At 43.5% G+C, this 19670-nt stretch overlaps 1 protein-coding gene across 2 annotated transcripts in view; it reads right to left on the bottom strand.

Annotated features, from left to right (window-relative positions):
- The window catches only part of GLI2 (GLI family zinc finger 2), a 151013-nt gene extending 132370 nt beyond the window's left edge, over nt 1-18643 (bottom strand). The window contains exon 1 of one of the 2 annotated variants that reach the window (XM_026082197.1): nt 18481-18643. In XM_026082197.1, the coding sequence (XP_025937982.1) occupies nt 18481-18613 (133 nt within the window). In that variant the 5' untranslated portion in view covers nt 18614-18643. The remainder of the gene's footprint in view (nt 1-18480) is intronic. The other variant, XM_026082196.1, reaches the window with a different exon arrangement.
- Nucleotides 18644-19670: the final 1027 nt, after the last annotated feature.

The raw sequence follows: 19670 nt of genomic DNA on the forward strand, positions 1-19670 counted from the left end.
GAAGTCCAGAAACGCCTAAGACATCTTCCTGTGAGATGAATTCAGCAGCCTATACCTCAGCAAAGACATGGGTGAGATTTAATACAGCCAGGAAGCCTGTTTTCTCTCTTTTTAAAAATAAAAATAAAATAAAACCCACATAGCTCCAATCTACATGTGCCCAAGTGAACCCCTTTGAACTGACTGCTGAAATAATATTTCTCTTAAATGGTGCATGGGTGAGTTTGGGCTACTCATGCCTCTTTACTGTTCCTCCTGCCCACGGGAGCTGCACTTGCCTCCTGGGTGTATCCTGGAAAAGACACCACACCCGAGTGGCCCTGTGGTGGGATCAACACTCGCATTGCCCAGGGGCACCTGGGCACCATCTGACACCGGAGAGTTGGAGAGGTGCCAGCAGCAGATGCAAAGACCATGAGGCCAACCCAGTCGCTGCAAGGTCACCTGTCCTCCCTTAGCATTTCCAGCAGCTAGGGCAGCACTGGATTTTGAAGACTYTCCGGAAAAAAGCCCGGGGCACCTGTGTGGTCGCTCAGGCTGTGGCATTGAGAGAAGCGGAGGTTTTGACACTAAAGCAACACCCARACCATGGAGCCTCTTCTCCTTACAACACACTTCACACACTTTCATTAATGTCCACCTGCATAATAACTTGTGCATGGCAAAAACAGTAACTTCCAGAAAAGCATCCAATCTCATCTGAAGCCATCAGGAGCTCAAAACCTCACCACTTCCCACAGTGGCTTGTCCCAGTARTTAATCAGCTGTGCAGTTAAATTCAAACAGGGAACAAAGCTCTGGTGGCTGCGCGGATTTAGCTTGTCCCCGTGATGGTTGACCAACCTTTCTCCACTGCAGTAAGGACCCTGAGAGTACAAAGTATTATCTCTCCTTAAAGGGAGAAAGCTTCAGTCTCCAAATTCAGTCTGATATTGGTTTATCACCGGAATTAAAATAGATCAAGAAGAAGCCATTAGCCCCTGTATTCGTCCTCTCCCTCAAACATATCCATGTATTACTTCRCTACAGAAATCACTGGACAAAATTGATTTACTGACCAGTATTAGGAAACCAGTACTTCTCCACTCCTCTCTCCCATCCCCCAAACTTTATTGTTGAGTTCTTGGAACATCAACTACAGAATGCGAAATAATTTAATGACAGGGGGATTTTTCACCCTCCTTCTCTATCCCAATATGACTAAATTTATTGATTTTGGATTGCTGTAAATTATAATGTAATTATCCTGCTGCACAAGCAGCTTCCTATTCCAGAAATTAAAAAGCTATTCAGGTAAATGATCTTTAGCTATCATGGTGTATCCCTGCAGAACTCATTAAGTTGGGGGATAAGATGGCACACCAAAACTCTTGCAGGGAGAATGACATTGAAAACTATCATGTCTGAAATGCACAGAACTTAAGAAGGTAACAGGAGCAAAGCTGCTGGTGTGGCTTTTTTTTTTTCTTTCCAGACAACTTTGAAATGCTATCAGCTTGTACATCTCCTAGGATTTCTAATGCTTACTTATTGACTTTTTTTAAAAATAAATATCCTTCCTTTGAGATTAAAAAGTCCTTAAGGACGAAAATATAAGAAATGGACAACATCACACCACCAACCATAGAACCAAMTATTTGATCCCACTGGATTTCAGGYAGAAAAGCAGCTCATGCAGGAGTCAGCAGATACTTTCTGGGSTGGAAAACTCCCTAGTGGCACTGAAGACAGCTAATACCAGATTTCTAGCCAGTTAGGGTTAATTTTCCAGCTTTCTATTAAGACAGTCATATCTGTTGGGATCTCTAAAAGATTGATCCCTGATTGTCAGTAGTCACAGAGGATATTACCATAAGTGCCTTTTGCCAGCACAACTATTTTCAATCCTTCTGTCTTGYCCAAAGGTTAAGTTCTGCCACCCTAAAGTTTCCTGCTCCCYGTTCAGTCAGTTTAGGCATTTTCCACTTGCTGTCTTGTGCTGTTGTGATGCTGCAAAACAGGCATCAGCAGGCTTCACGCTGAAGGCGGCTACTGCCAGCGGCAGATGAAAGGATACGTGCGTGCATAGTTTGCACATCATTAAGTTCGTAAAGAGCTTTGAGAATGAAATGTGCTACATAAATATAACAGGTTATTAAATCTCTTGGTGCCACTTCCTTCATCTAAGCCTGCAGTGGTCTTTGCTGGATTGGGCCTAAACCTGCTACTGCTTTCAGCTTCCCGGCTTTTTCCCTCAACCCAGGAGATTTGATCTTTTTCCCTCAAGCGATTAGTCTYTCACACCTTCCTGCTGCCCGGCCCAGCTGCTAGGCAGACGCCGATCACAGGAGCCCCTCCAGGCTTCGGCCTTACGGCGGGCTGTGCATGTGCAACCTTGCCCTTCATTTCCTGTGAAGGAGTCAGCTGCCAGACTTGAAAGATCCCTTTTGCTCCCACCGCTTTCCCCTAATRCGGCCCTTAATTCATAATGAAGGCAGCTACCATTTTTGAGGAGGACAGTGCAGATCCGCAGGATATTAGCCAAATACCACAGAGATTTATAAACTTGTCAGCACGGCCAGGCTACTCAGAAAAGAAGCCAAAACCTTAAGTTTAAAATCTCCTGCACTATCATAAATTTCAACTTTATCTGCAAGTTCTTCTCATTATAAAAGTTCACTAGTTATGTTATTTTACTTCTACTAAGCATCATGCCCTAATTTGGGCATTTTTGCAGCATTCAGCCGAATTCTGAAAATATATGACAAACCCCAGTAGCCTTTTCTGCTGTTAAAAACAATCTATTAACTCTGAGTCTCATCCAAACCCAAATCATAATATCTGGTCTCTATTTATACCACAAAGCGCTCCGATGGCCCTTTCTCCCCACCTCCCGCCCCCGCGAGCGCGCGGTGCCGCTATTACACAACATAACATGGCAGCAGGACAAAACGTCACTTCAAATCCCCGTTCTTTTTTGGGACGCGTACATACTTTTCGAATTTCCTAAAAGGAGAGATTATTTGGTTTTGGCCAAGCATCTGAAACCACTTGCAGGCCACACAGAAGTTACCGAGTAAGCAGACGACATCCTCTTTTAAAATCCTTATGGGCACAAACAGATTTTTGAAAACATGTACTTCAACCACCTCAGCAAATTGTTTCTTTAGCTCGTTGGCATTACGAGCCCAGAGCCCTTGCTGAGAGCAAGAGAGCTTCTCCCGTCTCCTGTCGCAGCCCTCCCTCCTTCTTTAAGTGCCGTTTGCTGTCTTAAAACAACATGGACATCAGTATTGGACTGAACCCGCTCTAGTTCTTTTATATAGATTTAGACCGTATAATTTGATTGTGAACATAGACAGTTTTACTGGCCCAATTTACACAAAGCCTTGCAGGGGTTCAGGTTTGGGGGGTTTTTGTTGTTTTTTAACCCTTCCTTCTTTTCCGTAAGAAAGTGAGTTTCACAGCAGTCTTTTCCCCGCATTGGATCTGAACACGAGCTGTGGGATCCCCAAGGCTTCCTGCAGCAGGGACCGCCACTCGCCGTCACCTGGAGGCTGCTGCCAGCTCCCCTCGTGGTGGCCGGCAGAGGGGCCGCGCACATCACGGGAGCCATCTGAAGCACTCTCTGAGAGCAAACCCTTCCTCATGTCCCACCCACGCTGTCACGCTCATGTTATCCCCCGGAACGAGCGCTCCTCAGTGCCAGAGGTGGTGAACCACATGAAATTCAAGGCAACATCTATGGGCCTGGCTGCCAAACAGAAGCTGAAGATTTTGGAGCGGTTCATGGCACACGTGCTAATACAAGATCACCAACACTGTGCCTACCTTGTGCTTTTCTCCACCGCTTTTAAATTCCAGCTATGGCTTCTCACACATTGTCCCCTTCCTGATGGGAAAGGCAGAAGTCAGCCTTCCCACCGACTTTACCTAGCAATGGGATTAACCTGGGGCAGCCAAAACCAGCATCAACAGCAGGGCAGCCAGGGATGGCAAAGCAGGAATCTTATTATACCCTAATGGCAAAGAGCTGATGTTCCTCAGCGTCTCTCCCTCTCTTGCCCACAGACCCTCCTCTGGACAGGAAACTCTCCAAATTCCCAGGAACATCAGCAAAAGGGTACTCAGACCAAGCCATTACTCTTATGGTTCAAGGACTGGATAACAATCCAGGCAGCTCTGCCATGGAGGTAGGGGAGAAGTCGCTGTTGGGGTCAGCATGTCAATACCTACCATCTGCTTTCTTATGGCGTTTTTAAACCTGGGATCTGTATAAGTAACCTTGGTTGTGCAACTAGCAGGTATTAAATACCACCTTCCCAGGAGAACTTGTTACATCCTCACACTTGACTGAGTGAATGTAAGAGAAAGCCATTCTTGTATCTGCTGCCTGAAGAGGCTAGATGAAGCCAATCTGAACATGCCAAGGCCCCAGATCTGTCATTACCATACCAGTTTCTTGAATGAAAATCCTGCTTGTCTTTCATTTAATCTGCCCTCTATCTTGTTATGTGTCCAGAACGTGCCGTGCCCCTACAAAGGCAGGCCAGTCAGTGACTCAAAAACTAATTTCTGGAACTTGCCTTAAGGGATTACTGCCTAGATGAGCATCATGTTTTGGAGTAATGATGAAAAAGACCAGTACTCTTGCACTGTCACTGGCATATGGAGAGCTAATTTTGTGCAGGGCTGTGACCATACGGAACAGGTTCATCAGAAAACCAGTCACCTCAGCTTGGTAACCCCATCTTCACAGCTAACATGGACTTTTTTCTCACTTCTCTACCTTTTATCTTTCTTTGCTCTCAGGTTCCTCTTATGCTTCTAAGAGCGTGTAACTCATCCATTTAAATACTTCCACAACTTTCCTTTTACTTTTTCCCTCTGCTGCCAAGCTCTTCTCTTGAAGAGCCCACAAAATGCTGTGTCTTTTGACAGAAACCCTGCTGTTACAGTCCTGCTCCTGACAGCTCTGGCCAATGGCCTGTCAAACACCTTCCCATCCTGCTACAGGATTCAGCCTTCCTCCCGCAACCCCTGGTCCAGGCCACCTCTGTCTCCACATAAATCATCTCATCTCACTAAAAGACCTTTGACCATGATCCACCATGGTTTCCATAAAGGATTTTAAACCTCTCTTCACTGCTCTGAGACTGGAACTTCTGCTGGCACCTTGTGTGTCTTACCCGGTCTGGTAACAGATTTTCCAGTCTTTAAAGCAGAAATCATGTCCTCCCTAGTTGTGGATTCATGTAGCCTCAATCAAAGGCTGCTGATATCACCTTTTGTCTCATTTAGGAGGCAAAGGCATTGTCTTTACGTTACAAATTGTCTGGAAAATGCTTTTGAAAATTGCCTGTGGAACTGTTACAGAAAACTGCAAGCAGCATGCCCACCTCTGCGGACTCTGCCACGAGGCCAACTGGAAGCACTGGGCTTGCACTTCCACACCCTTTGTGAGCATCTTGTGAAACAGATTCCTCCTTCGTGATACTGCTGCATTCAAGGGCCAGTTCCTGCTTCTGTTCCTGTCCCGTGTTCCATACAGCAGTCGGCTGCTTTGAAGCATGCAAATTCCCACCATGTCGAAGCATGGCTTGGACCACCAGCCCTGAACCTCACAAAAACACAGGGTTAAGTGAAACAAATTTAGGAAGGCATTTCTATTCTGCAACTCTTACAGCTCTTAGGACTTAGCTACTGGAAGGTTTTGAGTTGGAAAAGAATAATCTTTCATTTGGGTCACAGCAAAGAGGAATAAACTGAAAACCATCTTTACAAGAGGCACTGCAGATACTGGCAGTGAGGAAAGACCCTTCGGGCTGATACTTAGAGAAAGCTCATTTCTATCCCTGCTCAAGTGCTACAGAGGTTAAAGACCTGCTACAACCTGCCATAAAAGGCAAAAACCACATTAATAGGAAGTGTGTTCCCCTCCCCCATTCCAAATGTATTTTTTATGAGTAAACATTTCTGTATTAAGACTTACTGTCTTCAAAGATCTCTTTTATGTCCCAAAGGTAACCATTTAAGTGATCTTATAACAGCCGTTACTTATCTTTACAATGGGCAATGCACATGAACTCAGTGCCTGAGACTTTCATTTTGCTATATATTTTTCAGTAACCATATATAAATCCAGCCTGTTTCAAGTGTCAGTGACGCTATACGGGCAAACGACAGCCTTGGATCTTATTTCAGCTGCTAAGACACTGTTTCGAGTAGTCTTAAAAGAAGCACAGATAATTGCAAAACTCCTTTTTTTCCTCCAATGCTTATAGTTTGCTCACAGAAGTGATGGAGCATGCACAGAGCTCAGGAAAAAAGATGCAAATGTTTTTCACACATTAAGCCAAGCTCCTATCTATTTTAAGAGTCACTGCTCCAGCATTTGAAATACAAGACCTTGCAGTAAGGATGTTTTTAAGGCTGTCTTTGTAACAGATCGTGACACTTCCACAGCAGTTTTSCAAAGGGAAAAAATTCCACCAGATCAAACAACAACATTGGCTGCTCCTCTGCAGCTGATTACAGTATTAGAGTGTGCATGTGCACAGCAGCCTGAAGGACAAGAAAGCCAAAACCAAGGTTTTCCCTGAAGCTGTCATCCCAAGCCAGTGATTTTCTTCTTCCATCACCTAGTCTCCAGACTGACCTCTGCCTCAAAGTGATGTCAAGGTCATTAGCCTCACCTTAAGGCAGCAGCTAAAAGTCTAATTACAAAGGACTTCACTAAAACCACTACCTTTTGCTTGGTTTGGGGGTGAAATCCTGAAGCTCTGCATGGTTTTTGTAAATTCCTCCAGGTCTGTCCAGAACTTTGTCTGGGTACTTGAACCTAAGCAAACCATTTGGTGAACCTCACCCATAGATTATGTATGTAGGAAAGCCCCATAAACTAGAAAAATTTGCCTTCTCTTGTTACAACACAAAAGATTTACACAGCTATTAACAGCACCACGCTCTCTGAGTTTGCCAGATGAAATTGTCTGAAAAACTTTCTTATTCCAGAATGCAGCGTAACCACTCAGAAGACAGTCGATCTCTCTCTACCCCCTCAAACATTCTCTCCACTGCAGATATTGAAAATGCCTTCGTTATAAGAACTAAGCCTTATCTTCCTTAACCCCGCAAATCTGTTTTATTGGGCCGCTTTGACAACAGCAGGTTGACACTTCAGAAATATGAACAAGGTCACCCTTGTAATACAGCTCTCAGAGGCAGGAGTAGCCCCCTTGCAGGAGGTGGGGAGGGGGAATTGGCATCCTCTACGCAGTCTGACCTGTTAAGTGCTTCAGTATGACCAATGCCATAAACGTGCTAACCAGATGCTGATTGATGGGCCTGGAGGCCCAAAGAACAACGCAAGTTCATTATATAAATGGGGAAGTGAAGGGAAGTCAAGCAGCTTACACAAAATCATGGAGGAAGTTTGGGGCTGAATCAGGAACTGAAACTAATTTTCCCCAGGCCCAGTTCTGTGCCCTCACCATAGGGAGTCACCAAAAATTGGGTACCTTCACCCAAGCAGCCTCTGGGAATCTGGTGAGCTTCCCACAACACATAATTCTTCTCATTAAAATGGGACATGCATACCAATGCATAAAGTCCTCACCTCTGTGTTTCTCTGTTTTACTTTAGTATATGGCTGTGAATGCCTCAGAAAGAATATCACCAGCTCTAATTACAAACTGATATGAATGAGATTTAGCTTAACTCAAGCTTGATGAAGAAGGCACTTTCCCGCAGGACATGGAAAGCCATACCAGTGAGAATGCAGAAGCAGCCAGTTGCTTGATTTTCCCTGTCACTGCTAGTCCACCCTATGAAGAGCGGCCGCAACGCCAGGTGAGCCCTGGGTATAAAAGCAGAGCAGAGAAAGATCCTTCCCCCCTCCCACACAGAGAAAAATGTTCACTTGGGGAAATCTAAACAGCGTCCGATACTTTGGATTCAGGGCCAAGAGTTCTGACTCTTTAAAACACTCTCTAGGCTACGAGCGTTTCGTTAGGTGCAGAAGTACCTCTGTTCTGGTTAAAGTGCTTAACAAAATATTAAACTATTGTTGAAGCAGCACACAAGCGGCCGAGGCTTATGGTCAGATATATCCTCTGCTGGATGGTTTTCAGGAATGCTCAGACACTGAACTTTTATATCAATACAACTGAAGTTATCAAAACATCAACTTTAACTGTTTACTTAGAGATGCATCTGTTGCAAGCTGTGATTTTTTTGAAAATCTGTCAGAGTTAGGAGATGATCCACACAAGAGGGAAGGGAAAAGCTTTCTGGCCCAAACAGCACCATTCAATCCCTGCAAATGCTGCTATATTTTAAAGATCAGATATTTGTGGCAGTTAATATAAATATTTTGCTTGGATTACTTCCGTTCCTATTTACAATTTACTTAAAATTGGAAGTATTTTCACTGGAATAAAGTTTTAAAAGTAGCTGGGATTCCAGGAGAAGGAACCCCAATGAATTCTCTAACAGGCTATAGAAAACACAGAACGGATTTCAGACATGTTTGTGTGATATCTTTTGCATTTGTGTTCATGCGGGCTCACATGGTAATTTTTTTTTTACTTTCACTTTGAGCTCAGTCAACATAAATGCACAAACCATAGCCCTGTTCTTGTCACCAAGTTTGCCTGATTTCAACTCAAGAGCGCTAAAAGAGATGTAGAACACCTAGCACAGGTCACTTTGAAACACATGTAAGCTCACGAGTTTAACAAAATCCTAAACCAGTTAGAGTGAAGAGAGCATATCCACTTCATTCCTCCACTGAAAGAGCAAAACTTAAAATCTTGGCTTGAGGTTTCTTCTCTGCAGCTATGGTTAAGGTCAGAGAATGCATTCTGCCAAACTTAGACTCCAGTCTGAATTCACAAGATCTTGATTTATTTCAGAACTTAAGGTTTCTGCCATTTCAGTGCAACTTGGTTCAGGAAAAAAATATTATTCTTTGTAGCATAACGGCTCCTAGTTATGAGCCTGCTGTGCTAGGCACTGGACAAAGGCACTGCCAAAACTGAGTTTAAATTCAGTAAAATGCCATTAGTGCTACTGAACATTTTCATACTCTGACACAACCAAAAGGAATAGTATTGACTGCTGCAACGCGGCATTTTTAAACACACTGTATGATGTGTAGGTAACATGTTCAGCTCCCCTGAAGCTGAACAACTTTGTTGTTCAGCTTCTCAAACAACTAACTCGATTTTGCAGACAGACACAATGAGAATTTGAGTCACTCGACCATGTTTACATGGCGTATCAGCAAGAGAGGTAGGACTGTCCAGCAGATAAAGGGACCCAAGGGACCTGGGCTCAATTCTCTGTACCAACACAGAGGTCACATGCAAGTCATCTATAAACTTTTAAAGTCACCGAGGTGGCTGGTTCTCGATGTCTCTCCAAAACAGCTAAACCCCTTACAGCCACTTTGGCCTTGGAAAATCCTTCCCCACCTCTCTACTTCTTGTCTGTAGAATGATATCCCCCTGTTTTACCAGGATACTTTTACGCGGAGAGAAGTGCAAGATGCTAAAGTATTCAGGCACTATTGGGTTGACCCAGGTAGGAAGAGAGCTCACAGGATCTAGGCTCCCAGAACCCACCAGGCAACACAGTTCATGTCCTCTTTAGAAAAAAATTAAAACCAGTGCAGAGGAATGGGGAGAAACACTCCATCCTCCTCGGCCTTCATACTGCATTCATCACCACACGAAATCGTGAAAACAGACYGCCTCGTTTCATGCGCTGCACTTTAAGGCGGAGGCAAGCAATGCCAAGTCCTCCTTTCGCTCCGAGGTGTGTGGCTGTCTTTTCAAGGCTGCACAGAAATTCTTTAAGAAGTGCCGGGAATACAAGTCCCATTTCTTGGTGCTGGTATTGGATGCACAGCATTTTTAAGAACATTTTTCTCTGCCACTCGTCTGACCTCGGGAGCAGTCCCACTGCTCCACAGAGGCAGCTGTAGAACGCTCTGCCAAACTCTATCAATTATTTAGCGTCAAAAGGAAGACTTAATCTGTGTGATAAAAGAATGGATTTTATCTAAAGCTTGTTCTCCTTAAAGTGATTTACACAACTGCCCTCTCTAGTTGCTTCCCGTAATGTAATTATTTACTTTTGCATTAATAGCCTTCCTCCACTTGGATTATTTTTAGGAGTCTTTTGTAGCCTTTAGGATTTGCTAGTTTTTTTCCCTCTTCTGTTTAGTGGAGATTTTAAATTACCCAACTCTCTGAAAGTACTGGTAAAACACTGATTTTGTTAATGCTGGTGTAAAGCTGGAGCAGCTGTGTGGAAGTGGCTCCCCCAACTGCATTTACACCGGGTGTCGGGTTTGACTCTGACTTCAGACTCTGCAGGGTGAGATTTCAGTTCAGACTCTCAGATTGCTTCACTGGTTACATGGTGATGAGCACAAACGGAGAGCTTTAAAACATTAATCTTCTCCCATTTCTTGATTCCTTGCTTTAACCCCACTCTTTATGCAATTTTGGCCAAGTCACAAAGACTGGGATTTGCCCCCTACTGTTAGCCACCTTAAATCAAGCATGAAGACATGGGCAGAATAGAGCAGGCATCTCCACAATATGACTTCCTCCACCCTAAACCTAACATTTAGGTGGCCAACCTCAGACAAGTCCCACTCAGTTCCCCCCCCCCCTTTCAATCTCAATTGTCTTTGGAAAAATGGAACCAATCCTTTCTTCTCTTAGGAGGTTTATGAGGGAAAGTGCCCATATGACTGCAGCAGGTTCAAATGCCACAGTTAATGGACAGTATTGGGAGAATTAATTCAGAAAACCTGTGAAAATACTTGGATGCTCATCTAAAAAGCTGACACAGTGACTAAAAATATAAACTATGGGGACATGCTGGCAGCACAGAAGAGACAGTCCAGGAAAGCATCACCATAAATATAATCCATCACCACTGGATTTTCTTATTTGACTATAAATGGCAGACCCACAACCGGGTAAGTTTAGCATTGGTTATAAAGGTTATATTTAGGTGCCCTCTGAGAGGCACCTTACTGAAGTCTGAACTAGCTCAATGGAAAAGAAGATATACTGGTACTTGCCAGAATAAACTTTTGCAGCTTACAAAGTAATAGAAGAGTATGAGCTATTATTATTATGACTATTATTAATGATAGTACACTTACAAAATACAAAGGTCTTTCAGGTGATACTTAGTGGTTGGGATCACCAAGGCCAGAACCAGCCTGTGAAGAATACTTTTTCCATTTTAAACCCATAAAACCTTTTTGAGTTGGCGTGCACTGTGGTTAGGATGAGATTAAATTACTCTGTCTTCAAAGTACCTTGGCATCTGTAAAGGGCTGAAATGGTAGAAATCTTTGGTATGACAATTTGGGTGAGCTGTATTCAATTAATGAATTTTGGGTGATATTATGAAATTGCTGTATCACTGAATGCTTTGTTGATACGGACTCTAACACTATTTGTCTGGGCTATGTCATGTATGTTTTCACAGAATCACAGAATTGCTGAGGTTGGAAGGGACCTCTGGAGATCATCTAGTCCACCCCCCCTGCTCAAGCAGGGTCACCTAGAGCATGTTGCACAGGATTGTGTCCAGGCGTGTTTTGAATATCTCCAGAGAAGGAGACTTTTAAATCAAACATTAACGATTATCCAATCCGAAGTTGCATCTCTGCCCACAGTGATGATTACCACACAGAGCAACACAGCATAGGGGCTTGAGAAGAGGGTTTCCCCTGTGAGAAGAAAAACAAGTGGCCAAGTAGTAGGATTCCAAACACTTGACCAAGCAAAACAAGGGATTACCTGACAAAGATGCATCAATATGTTAGAGAAGAAACCAGAGAGACTCAACATTGCAAGACATGGACATGAGAGAGGACAGGTAGAAGAACAGAAGAGACATGCTTTTGTGGCACATTTTGTAGCAGTCTTAACTACTGAAATTCTGCCATGTGTTGTGGAAGGAATAAACCTGCTGCTCCCTGAGTGCTTTCCACCATTCCTTCAAACTCTGGATGCCAGATATCGAAGGAAGGAGCTGGAGGCAGGTAGCTGGGCTCCAAGGTCCTACCTGTGGGAAGAGGTCCAAGAGAGGGAGTGAGTGCCTGGAAAGGGAGTCAGAGGCACCATGGAAAGACAGGATGTGGCAGTCAACCAAGGCAGGGGAGCATGAGGGTCCTGATGGACTGTCCCAGCCCAGCATGGTGACAAGCATCTTCCTAGGGACAACTACCTTCATTTTTTTCACCCCAGGGTCAGATCTCCCCTTAGGAAAGCCAGTCAGTAGCGGCTGACCCCTCTGGGCAGTGTCTCAGGAGAAAGGGCAGAAATAACCAAAGAAATGGAAACTGAATAGCATGGGATTTCTGCAGGGTATGTAAGATCACAGCCAAGGAGAAACATTGTTATTATATATGGTCTCCTCACAGTGAGCAACAGCCTAGGTCAGCAATATCCCCTGAGGGCAAGGGAAAGGGAGTTTCACTCTGCAGGGAAATGAACTGTAACCTTCTCCCAAGAGCCACAGCTCCCAGGCAGCCTCTCCTGGACCTCAATTCTTGGCTCTTGCAACTTCATCAGGTAACTCTTCTCTAAGCGTATTAAGCTTCATACACTTYCCAACACACTCTAGTGTTTGAGAAAGCCCAACTGCCTGGAAGAGAAACCCTGAAGTCCAGCCACCGAAGGGGCTGGCTCACAGGTGGCTGTGGGATCTCACATGGAGATCCCAACGATGACTCGTGAGGGCCTTCTCCCAGAGTTGTGGGATAGACAGATAGATAGATACAGATAGATAGATACATGGTGTAAATATATATATATGGTGTAGCATTGCTTCAGCCTCACCCATCTTCTGCAAGGATTCTTCTCAACTATCCCAGCAAGCAGGTTTCAGGTGATCAATGTGACACAAAGCTCACAGCTAATCACAGGGTTTGACAACCTCTGACTGAGGACAGCTACTGTGCCAGTCTGAGCATCTGAACCCTCTGGATTCCCAAAGGGACACTCTATGGAGAGACTGGTAGGCAACCTGGCCAGCCAAAGGGACTATGATGGCAAAGAAACCCACATTAAGCCTCAGGAGAATTGCTCTGTTTAAAGTTGACAGAAGTGTTCAGGGAAGAAATATGATTCTTGATTGCTGCCATTCTTACGGCAGTGTTGCAATGAAACTCTACCCAAGGTGGGGGCCACTGAGGTATATGCAGTAGACAGTAACAGGCAGGAGAATTTCATAGTCTAAATTAYGGGATTTTCTCATCATTGTGTTTTAACCTCTTGTCCCCTTCCCTTCTGAAGCCAAACCAGACTTTTCCATTAACCACATTATCTCAGTTTTAAGATGTATTCAGCAAAGCAGTACAGGGCAGGGAAGCTGAAAACGTGCTTGTACTGGTTATATTCCCTTTCCTGGAAAATGTGAACAGCTGGATGAAAAACATTCTTTGGAGAAGATCCCTGCCCCTCCAGGGTGGACAGAGGAGATGACTTAATAGGGGCTGTTCTCCTAATTTGTCAAAGTCTCAGGCCACACAAACTATATATTTTTTTCAATTCACGGAGGGCTGCTGGGATGCTTGCATTTCCTCCTCCTCATTTACATAGTCTTCCCATAATCCAGCACCGAGACAAGCTGAACTGCACAAGGACTCCTTGCCAACGCCACTCTTGCGTTGCTTACAGAAGATCTCTGGAGAGCAATGGGAGGTGCTCCCTGCCCTTCTCCTCTGCCTATGAAAGGGCTGAGTGTGCTACTTCTGCAGCACCGAACATTCCTGCCAGCCCATAAATCAAGTGACCAAACTCCATCTCCATCTCTGATCCACTGCAGAGGAGCCCCACACTCTGCCCTTACAACACACGCGGGGCGAAGAGCTGTATTTCATCAAGTGAAACCTTAGTATCAGAGAAGAGTCGTTACCTACTGGAAAAAGTGTAGCCAGAGTCTTACTGGTTCTGCAGCTTGGTTTTCCCATGTTTACACCAAATGACTTGTTGAACTTCATTATATACAAAGTATTTCCATAGATCAGAGGCAGGGAGACCTGTGCAGCTAACATAAAATAAATTACCATCCCGTGATAAATGGTTCTATTAGCAATCCAGATTGTTAAACTCAGATACAACAGGATGAAGGGAGCACTGCCCCATTCATTCTCCCTGCGGCAGATACTGAGTTGTAAATAGGTTATTTTGTGTGTAAATAACACATTAAAACTCAGCATTAGCCGTGTCTTTTGATAGAGAGGAAATTGTTCCAAATAAATAATCTCGGACAGGAATGTAAAATAAGCCAGATTTAATAGTGCATGCCTGCTGCAGCCGTGTTAAACATGACTAAAATGATAAACCCCAGAATATACTAATAGTAAACTATGCTCTGACATCAAAGTAATGAGGCTGTATTTTTACCCAGCTTTAGAAATGCTAAAATTAGTCTTGACAGAGCCAGACATCAGAAAAATGTTTCAAACATAAACACCATCAATTTAGGAACTTGGTGTTTGTGTCATGCAGAGGGTGGGGTGGAGAGGGAAGGGTGCATTCTGGGTCTTGTTAAAATCAGGCAGTTAGCATTTAGAAGAATTTGTATTTAATTTTTATTACAAGATGAGAAACCTTTCTTCCTAAGTATCTCAGTATCTGAATGAGAGGCTCATTCAAATTTCTTCTCCAGCCRCCTGGCTGGGCTTCCATGTGCATGCTGATACAAAGGATAACCACAGTGCTAGCCTGGAGGACCAAATCTGTTCTCACTGATGTGGTGCTGTTCTCCAAAGTCTCTTACCCCGACAAAGCAATAAGCACTTTTGCACTCAGCAAAAGTGTTTTCTAAACTTGAAGTGTTCAGAGTTGCCTTTCTAAAACTGGAGGCACTGAAAGTGGGAGACAGTTTTGCAGATTTGGCTGTCTATAGCTCTTAAATATTGTCATTAAAACCAGCTTCCACCTCTGTCATACATACACACATACACCTACTGAAACAGAAAAGAGGAACTTTGATTCCTTGGCCAGCATGATTTATGGAAAAACGGAAAATTAGGAGAGACTTTCCTGATGTCACTTCTGCAAGGCCAATTTCTGAACATCTGATCAATGAGTTACTATAAAAAAAAGTCAGAGAAGATCTCTAAAATGGCAGCTTTAGAAGACTAAAAATATGAGACAGATCATTAGTACAGAAGAACTCTTCTCTACTGACAGCATCAACAATACCAATCTCTTTTCCTACAGCCATAACTTAATTTGTTCAAGGCTGCAAACATTTGGGACAAACATTCAAAGCAAGGGAAATAGAAATGGAGGTCAGACATATTATATTATAATAATATAATACAAATAATAATATAATAGAAATGCTGTTCTTCAATTATTTAACTAACATTCAGTTTATTGCTTCAATTACCTTAATTATAAATAAACCCCTGTGAATCTATTCATTTCTGCAAGGAAAAAACCCCTATGATCAGAGAGACATGCTATGTTGGCACTCCATCTGTGCGACTCAGTAGAATAAAAGAGAAGAAATATGTTGCAAATTATGTTTGTTTGGCTCTGGAGAACAGCTTGGTGATCCACAGCATTAGCTGAGCCTTGCTGCCACTTTCTCACATGCTAGTACAAAGAGTAAAACCTCTACAATAAATAAAATCAAGAGTTTGTGTTGGATGAGCATAAAGACATGTTCATATGGCCCCAAAGCAGGGTGGGGAGCTTAGAGGCCTTTAAAGCTTGTCTGTCGCTGTTCCCCTCCTGGAACTTAACAACGTAATTAATCTCCATGCCTCATTTGCTTTCTTCTGTAAGACTATGAGCATAAATATGTATATTTCTGGCCAGTTATGAGTAATTACACTAGTTTAGTGAAGCAAATATGTTATATTAGTATGAAGAGTATGTAAGTACAGCCTAGTCAGTGCCCAGCCTTTTTGTTATTATCTGCTAAAGCACAACATACAATTAGCTGATGTTATAAAAACACTGTATTAATTTTTTCCACTTACACACATGCACACACAGAGATGCTCCATTTCAATACCATGTATTACTTCTATCCAGAATGAGAAAAACATAAAATAAAAAACCTTCCAAACTATAAGAACATGTGCATTATCTGTAAAGTTTTGGGGCCTGAATCAGATCTCAAGCCTATTTTACTGCTAGACATTTTAGGTCATCTATTAGCACTTCTCTTCACAGCACGATATAGATTTTGCTCTTTACATCTCATTACACAATGCTTTCATCATGTTTCTCCTGACATCTTCAAACAATCCCTCCACTTACTTCTCCACTTCCTCTTAATAAAAAGAGAAATACTGAGCCTGTAAATCATTCTTTCCAAAGGCGATAGCACACGGCTAATGTGACATGTAATGCTGGACTCTTAAAAAACAGTCAAGTCTCTAGGACTGCCAAATGGGCCAGCAGACGCTCCACTTTGGGGGAGGAGAGGGAGGATCCCGATTTCTGTCATTTCTCTGGAATTGCAGTGACTGCTTCCTTGGTGGAGGTACTCCAGAAGCAAGTGCCCAGTCAGGAGAAGGTACTTATTCTCAGATTACGTGCGTTTTGAATTTTAGCATGTGTTTAAACTTCATTGGCACCAATCAGCCCTTTGAATCTGCCAGTCACTCAGATGATGTCTAGATTGCGATGCCTCAGTGGTTTCCACAGCCTGCTGCTTCTTTAATAGAGATGAAAATCTGCTTGGAGATGGCAAACTTCTGCAGGTTGTCATTTCTGCCTTTCCCCTATTTCTTCAGTCCGACAAGCCTTCCTTTTCTGCCAATTTATATGGTACTCGCAACAAGGAAGGTAGCTCAGACCCATTTAGTAGTTTGAAGTTGTCTCTCTCTAAAGCAATCCTCTGTCAGAGGTTCTCCAGAGTTTTCTCTTTTTTTAAAAAAGAAAATACTTTCCTTTGGTTAACAAAGTTCAAAGACATGAACAGATCTGATAAATTATAATTCCTTATTCCATACATCCTAATCTTTCAAGATCAATGAGAAAACAAAAAATGGGTAACTAAGGCCTTGGAAAGAAGGGATAGATAAAGCAGATTTAAGCAATTTGGGCCAGAATCTATCAACACAACTCTGCCAACAGAAAATCTAAACTCACTGAGCTGCGTGAGCAGCAGAGAAGTCCACAGAAGAATTGTGCTGCTTTCCTGGGTTGATGAGAAATTACCACGCATCTAAGGAAGGGGAGGAGAAGGATTAATTTTGAGGTAGAGTCAGGCTAGCAATAAGGTATATTTTAAAGAGGAAAAACAGCTGCCTGCAAAGTTTACACAGCTGGGATGCCTCTCATCACATCCAAGCCGGTGAAGTCCCTTCTAAGTTTGTCTCCCCACCCAGAAAGGACACCCTGTCCCAGCCCTCAGAAGGGGCCGTGCGGCGCCTGGCCAGCACACACAGCCTTGCCAACAGCTGGAGCTGCCATGAAGGTGTCGGTACCAAGGGCAAGAGTGTCTCTTTGGAGATCCACCAACCCTGTGCACCTGTGAGTCAATGAGGGATGTTTCCTGGAGCTATATTTTGCCTGCTCCACCTAGGCCCTTTTCTAGCCCTCTCCAGAGCAGAAATGTGCCTTGGCAGGTAGCAGACTGTTCTGCTCCACAAGGGGCTGCGGTGACGGATGGGTGCCGCCAAGGTTGTCCTGCCTCTTCGCAGGCCCTCCCAGTGAGGCAGGGAGCAGCCAGAAGCAAGGCATCTTCGCGTCTCGGTGTTAGTTTGTGCCAAAACTGACCCCGCTGGGGTCCATGTGAGCTTCCCTATTGACTTCAACACCAGCAGGACCAAATCCTCTCTGAAAACACTAACCGAAGGAAAAAGAAATCAAGATCTGAGCTACTTCTGATGCAGCAGGCACAGTGCAGACAAACAGGGTTTGCTTTATTTTTGCAAACCCTCTTACAGGGGGTTTAGACGAGTCCAACCTCCTTGCTAATCATGAAATGCCAGCAGCAGTGAAGGCTGTTTAGCTCGTTAACAGAATCACAGCCGACGCACGACACCACCTCTTCCCTGATCACGTTAACAGGACATTCACTTAGCTCCAGCCAGCCTCATCAACGACATTTTAATTCCTCTGTGGAGAAGCAGCAGGCAATACGTGGCGTGTATCGTGTAAGGCCAATCCACCAGTGGTTAGCAGTGACTGATTGTCTCAATTCTCTGATGACTATGTCTAATTCAGTGGCAATTTAGCACCAGTGGCAGCTTGCTGTCCTCTCCCCCGCCCCGGTCTGAGTTTGTTAGAAGCGATGATGCCTCATCACAGTACAATAACGTTTGGATGCTATGCAGTGACACAGCTTACAATTCCTGTGACCTTCGGAGGCCAAGAACCCCAATAAACTCAGCGTGTTCACAGGAGGACAGATGCCACCATACTTATTAAATTCTAACAGTCTAATGAAAAACACCCCTGCTGCTTTCAAAGTGTGGAAAACATAAAGTACCTCCTTGTGCCACTGCTGTTCCTGTAGCTGCTAAAGGAGTGGGTTTCTTCCCCGTCTCTGTAAAGCCATTCCCCTCCAGAACTGCACCTTTCCCTTCTTTTTTCCCAGCAGCAGTCGAAGCAGAAGTTTCCATCTTAGATGTGCATCTTCCAGCTCAGCAACCCTACAAGACATAAAATAAAACCAAATTCTGGTCACTAACAAAGCAAGCAAAATCAGGTCTCCAAAGAAGCAGCCAACAGTTCAGCATAGCTCAAAAGTAACTTGTGAGCTGCAAAGATCACCTGAGTTTCTAACCCTAACAGAGTCATTATAGTAGTTACAAGCAGAAACAGTACAACCCTGAAAGGGATCCGTACTTGCAGATCCCAGTGACCCCAGGTAGTTGAAGACCTACAAGGATCAAGATCAAAATACTTTTTCTTTCTCTTAAACTTGGGCTGTCTGATAAAGCTGGTCCAAAGGGTTTTCCATGATTAAAGGACAGGTGAGATTCCAAAATTTAGAATGCATCAAACGGATCTGTCAGTCCTTGCCCATCATAACAATTAAACTGAGTCAGTTAAAAACTTTCAAAGTACTGATAACTTGGAAAAAATAAATTTAAGATGATTTTTTTCTCCCCGTTGGTGGTCATTCTATATGCTGGCGGTGAACCTACAAGCTGACTGTAACTTTTCAGCAGTGTTTATGAATAAGCCACAACAGGCATGCAGGAGTCCTTTCAGCTCTCACTAGTTCAGACTAACATCCACAGACTCCTCTTTCCCAACCAACTTCTTTTTTCCTGACTAGTCATATGTGAAAATCAACTACCACTTTAGCCGTTACAGGTGGCAAATTAAGTGCCAGTGAAAATTCCACAAAACAGAAGATATCAATGCACAAATGAAGATTTTCTTTAAACTTACATCCATGAAAAATACCGGCTCCCAAACCTTTCGTTACCTGAAACATGTTTTGCCTATCTCAAATTTGTCTCCCAAACCCAATTATGTGTATCTAAAATTTCATATATTGAGTTTCTATTAAATGAGCTGGCATGCTTTATTTCTGACTGTAAATACTTTCATTTCCCCCATTTTAAATTGTTTTATTTCAAATGTCTCCACGTGACTCCCATTTTCACAGAACCTCCACAGTGACCCAGTACTACTGCCTGCAGGTTGGTCTTGAGAAACCCCCCACTA

The sequence above is a fragment of the Apteryx rowi genome, unplaced genomic scaffold (assembly GCF_003343035.1).
Source record: "Apteryx rowi isolate R43461 unplaced genomic scaffold, aptRow1 scaffold_57, whole genome shotgun sequence".
Taxonomy (NCBI): domain Eukaryota; kingdom Metazoa; phylum Chordata; class Aves; order Apterygiformes; family Apterygidae; genus Apteryx; species Apteryx rowi.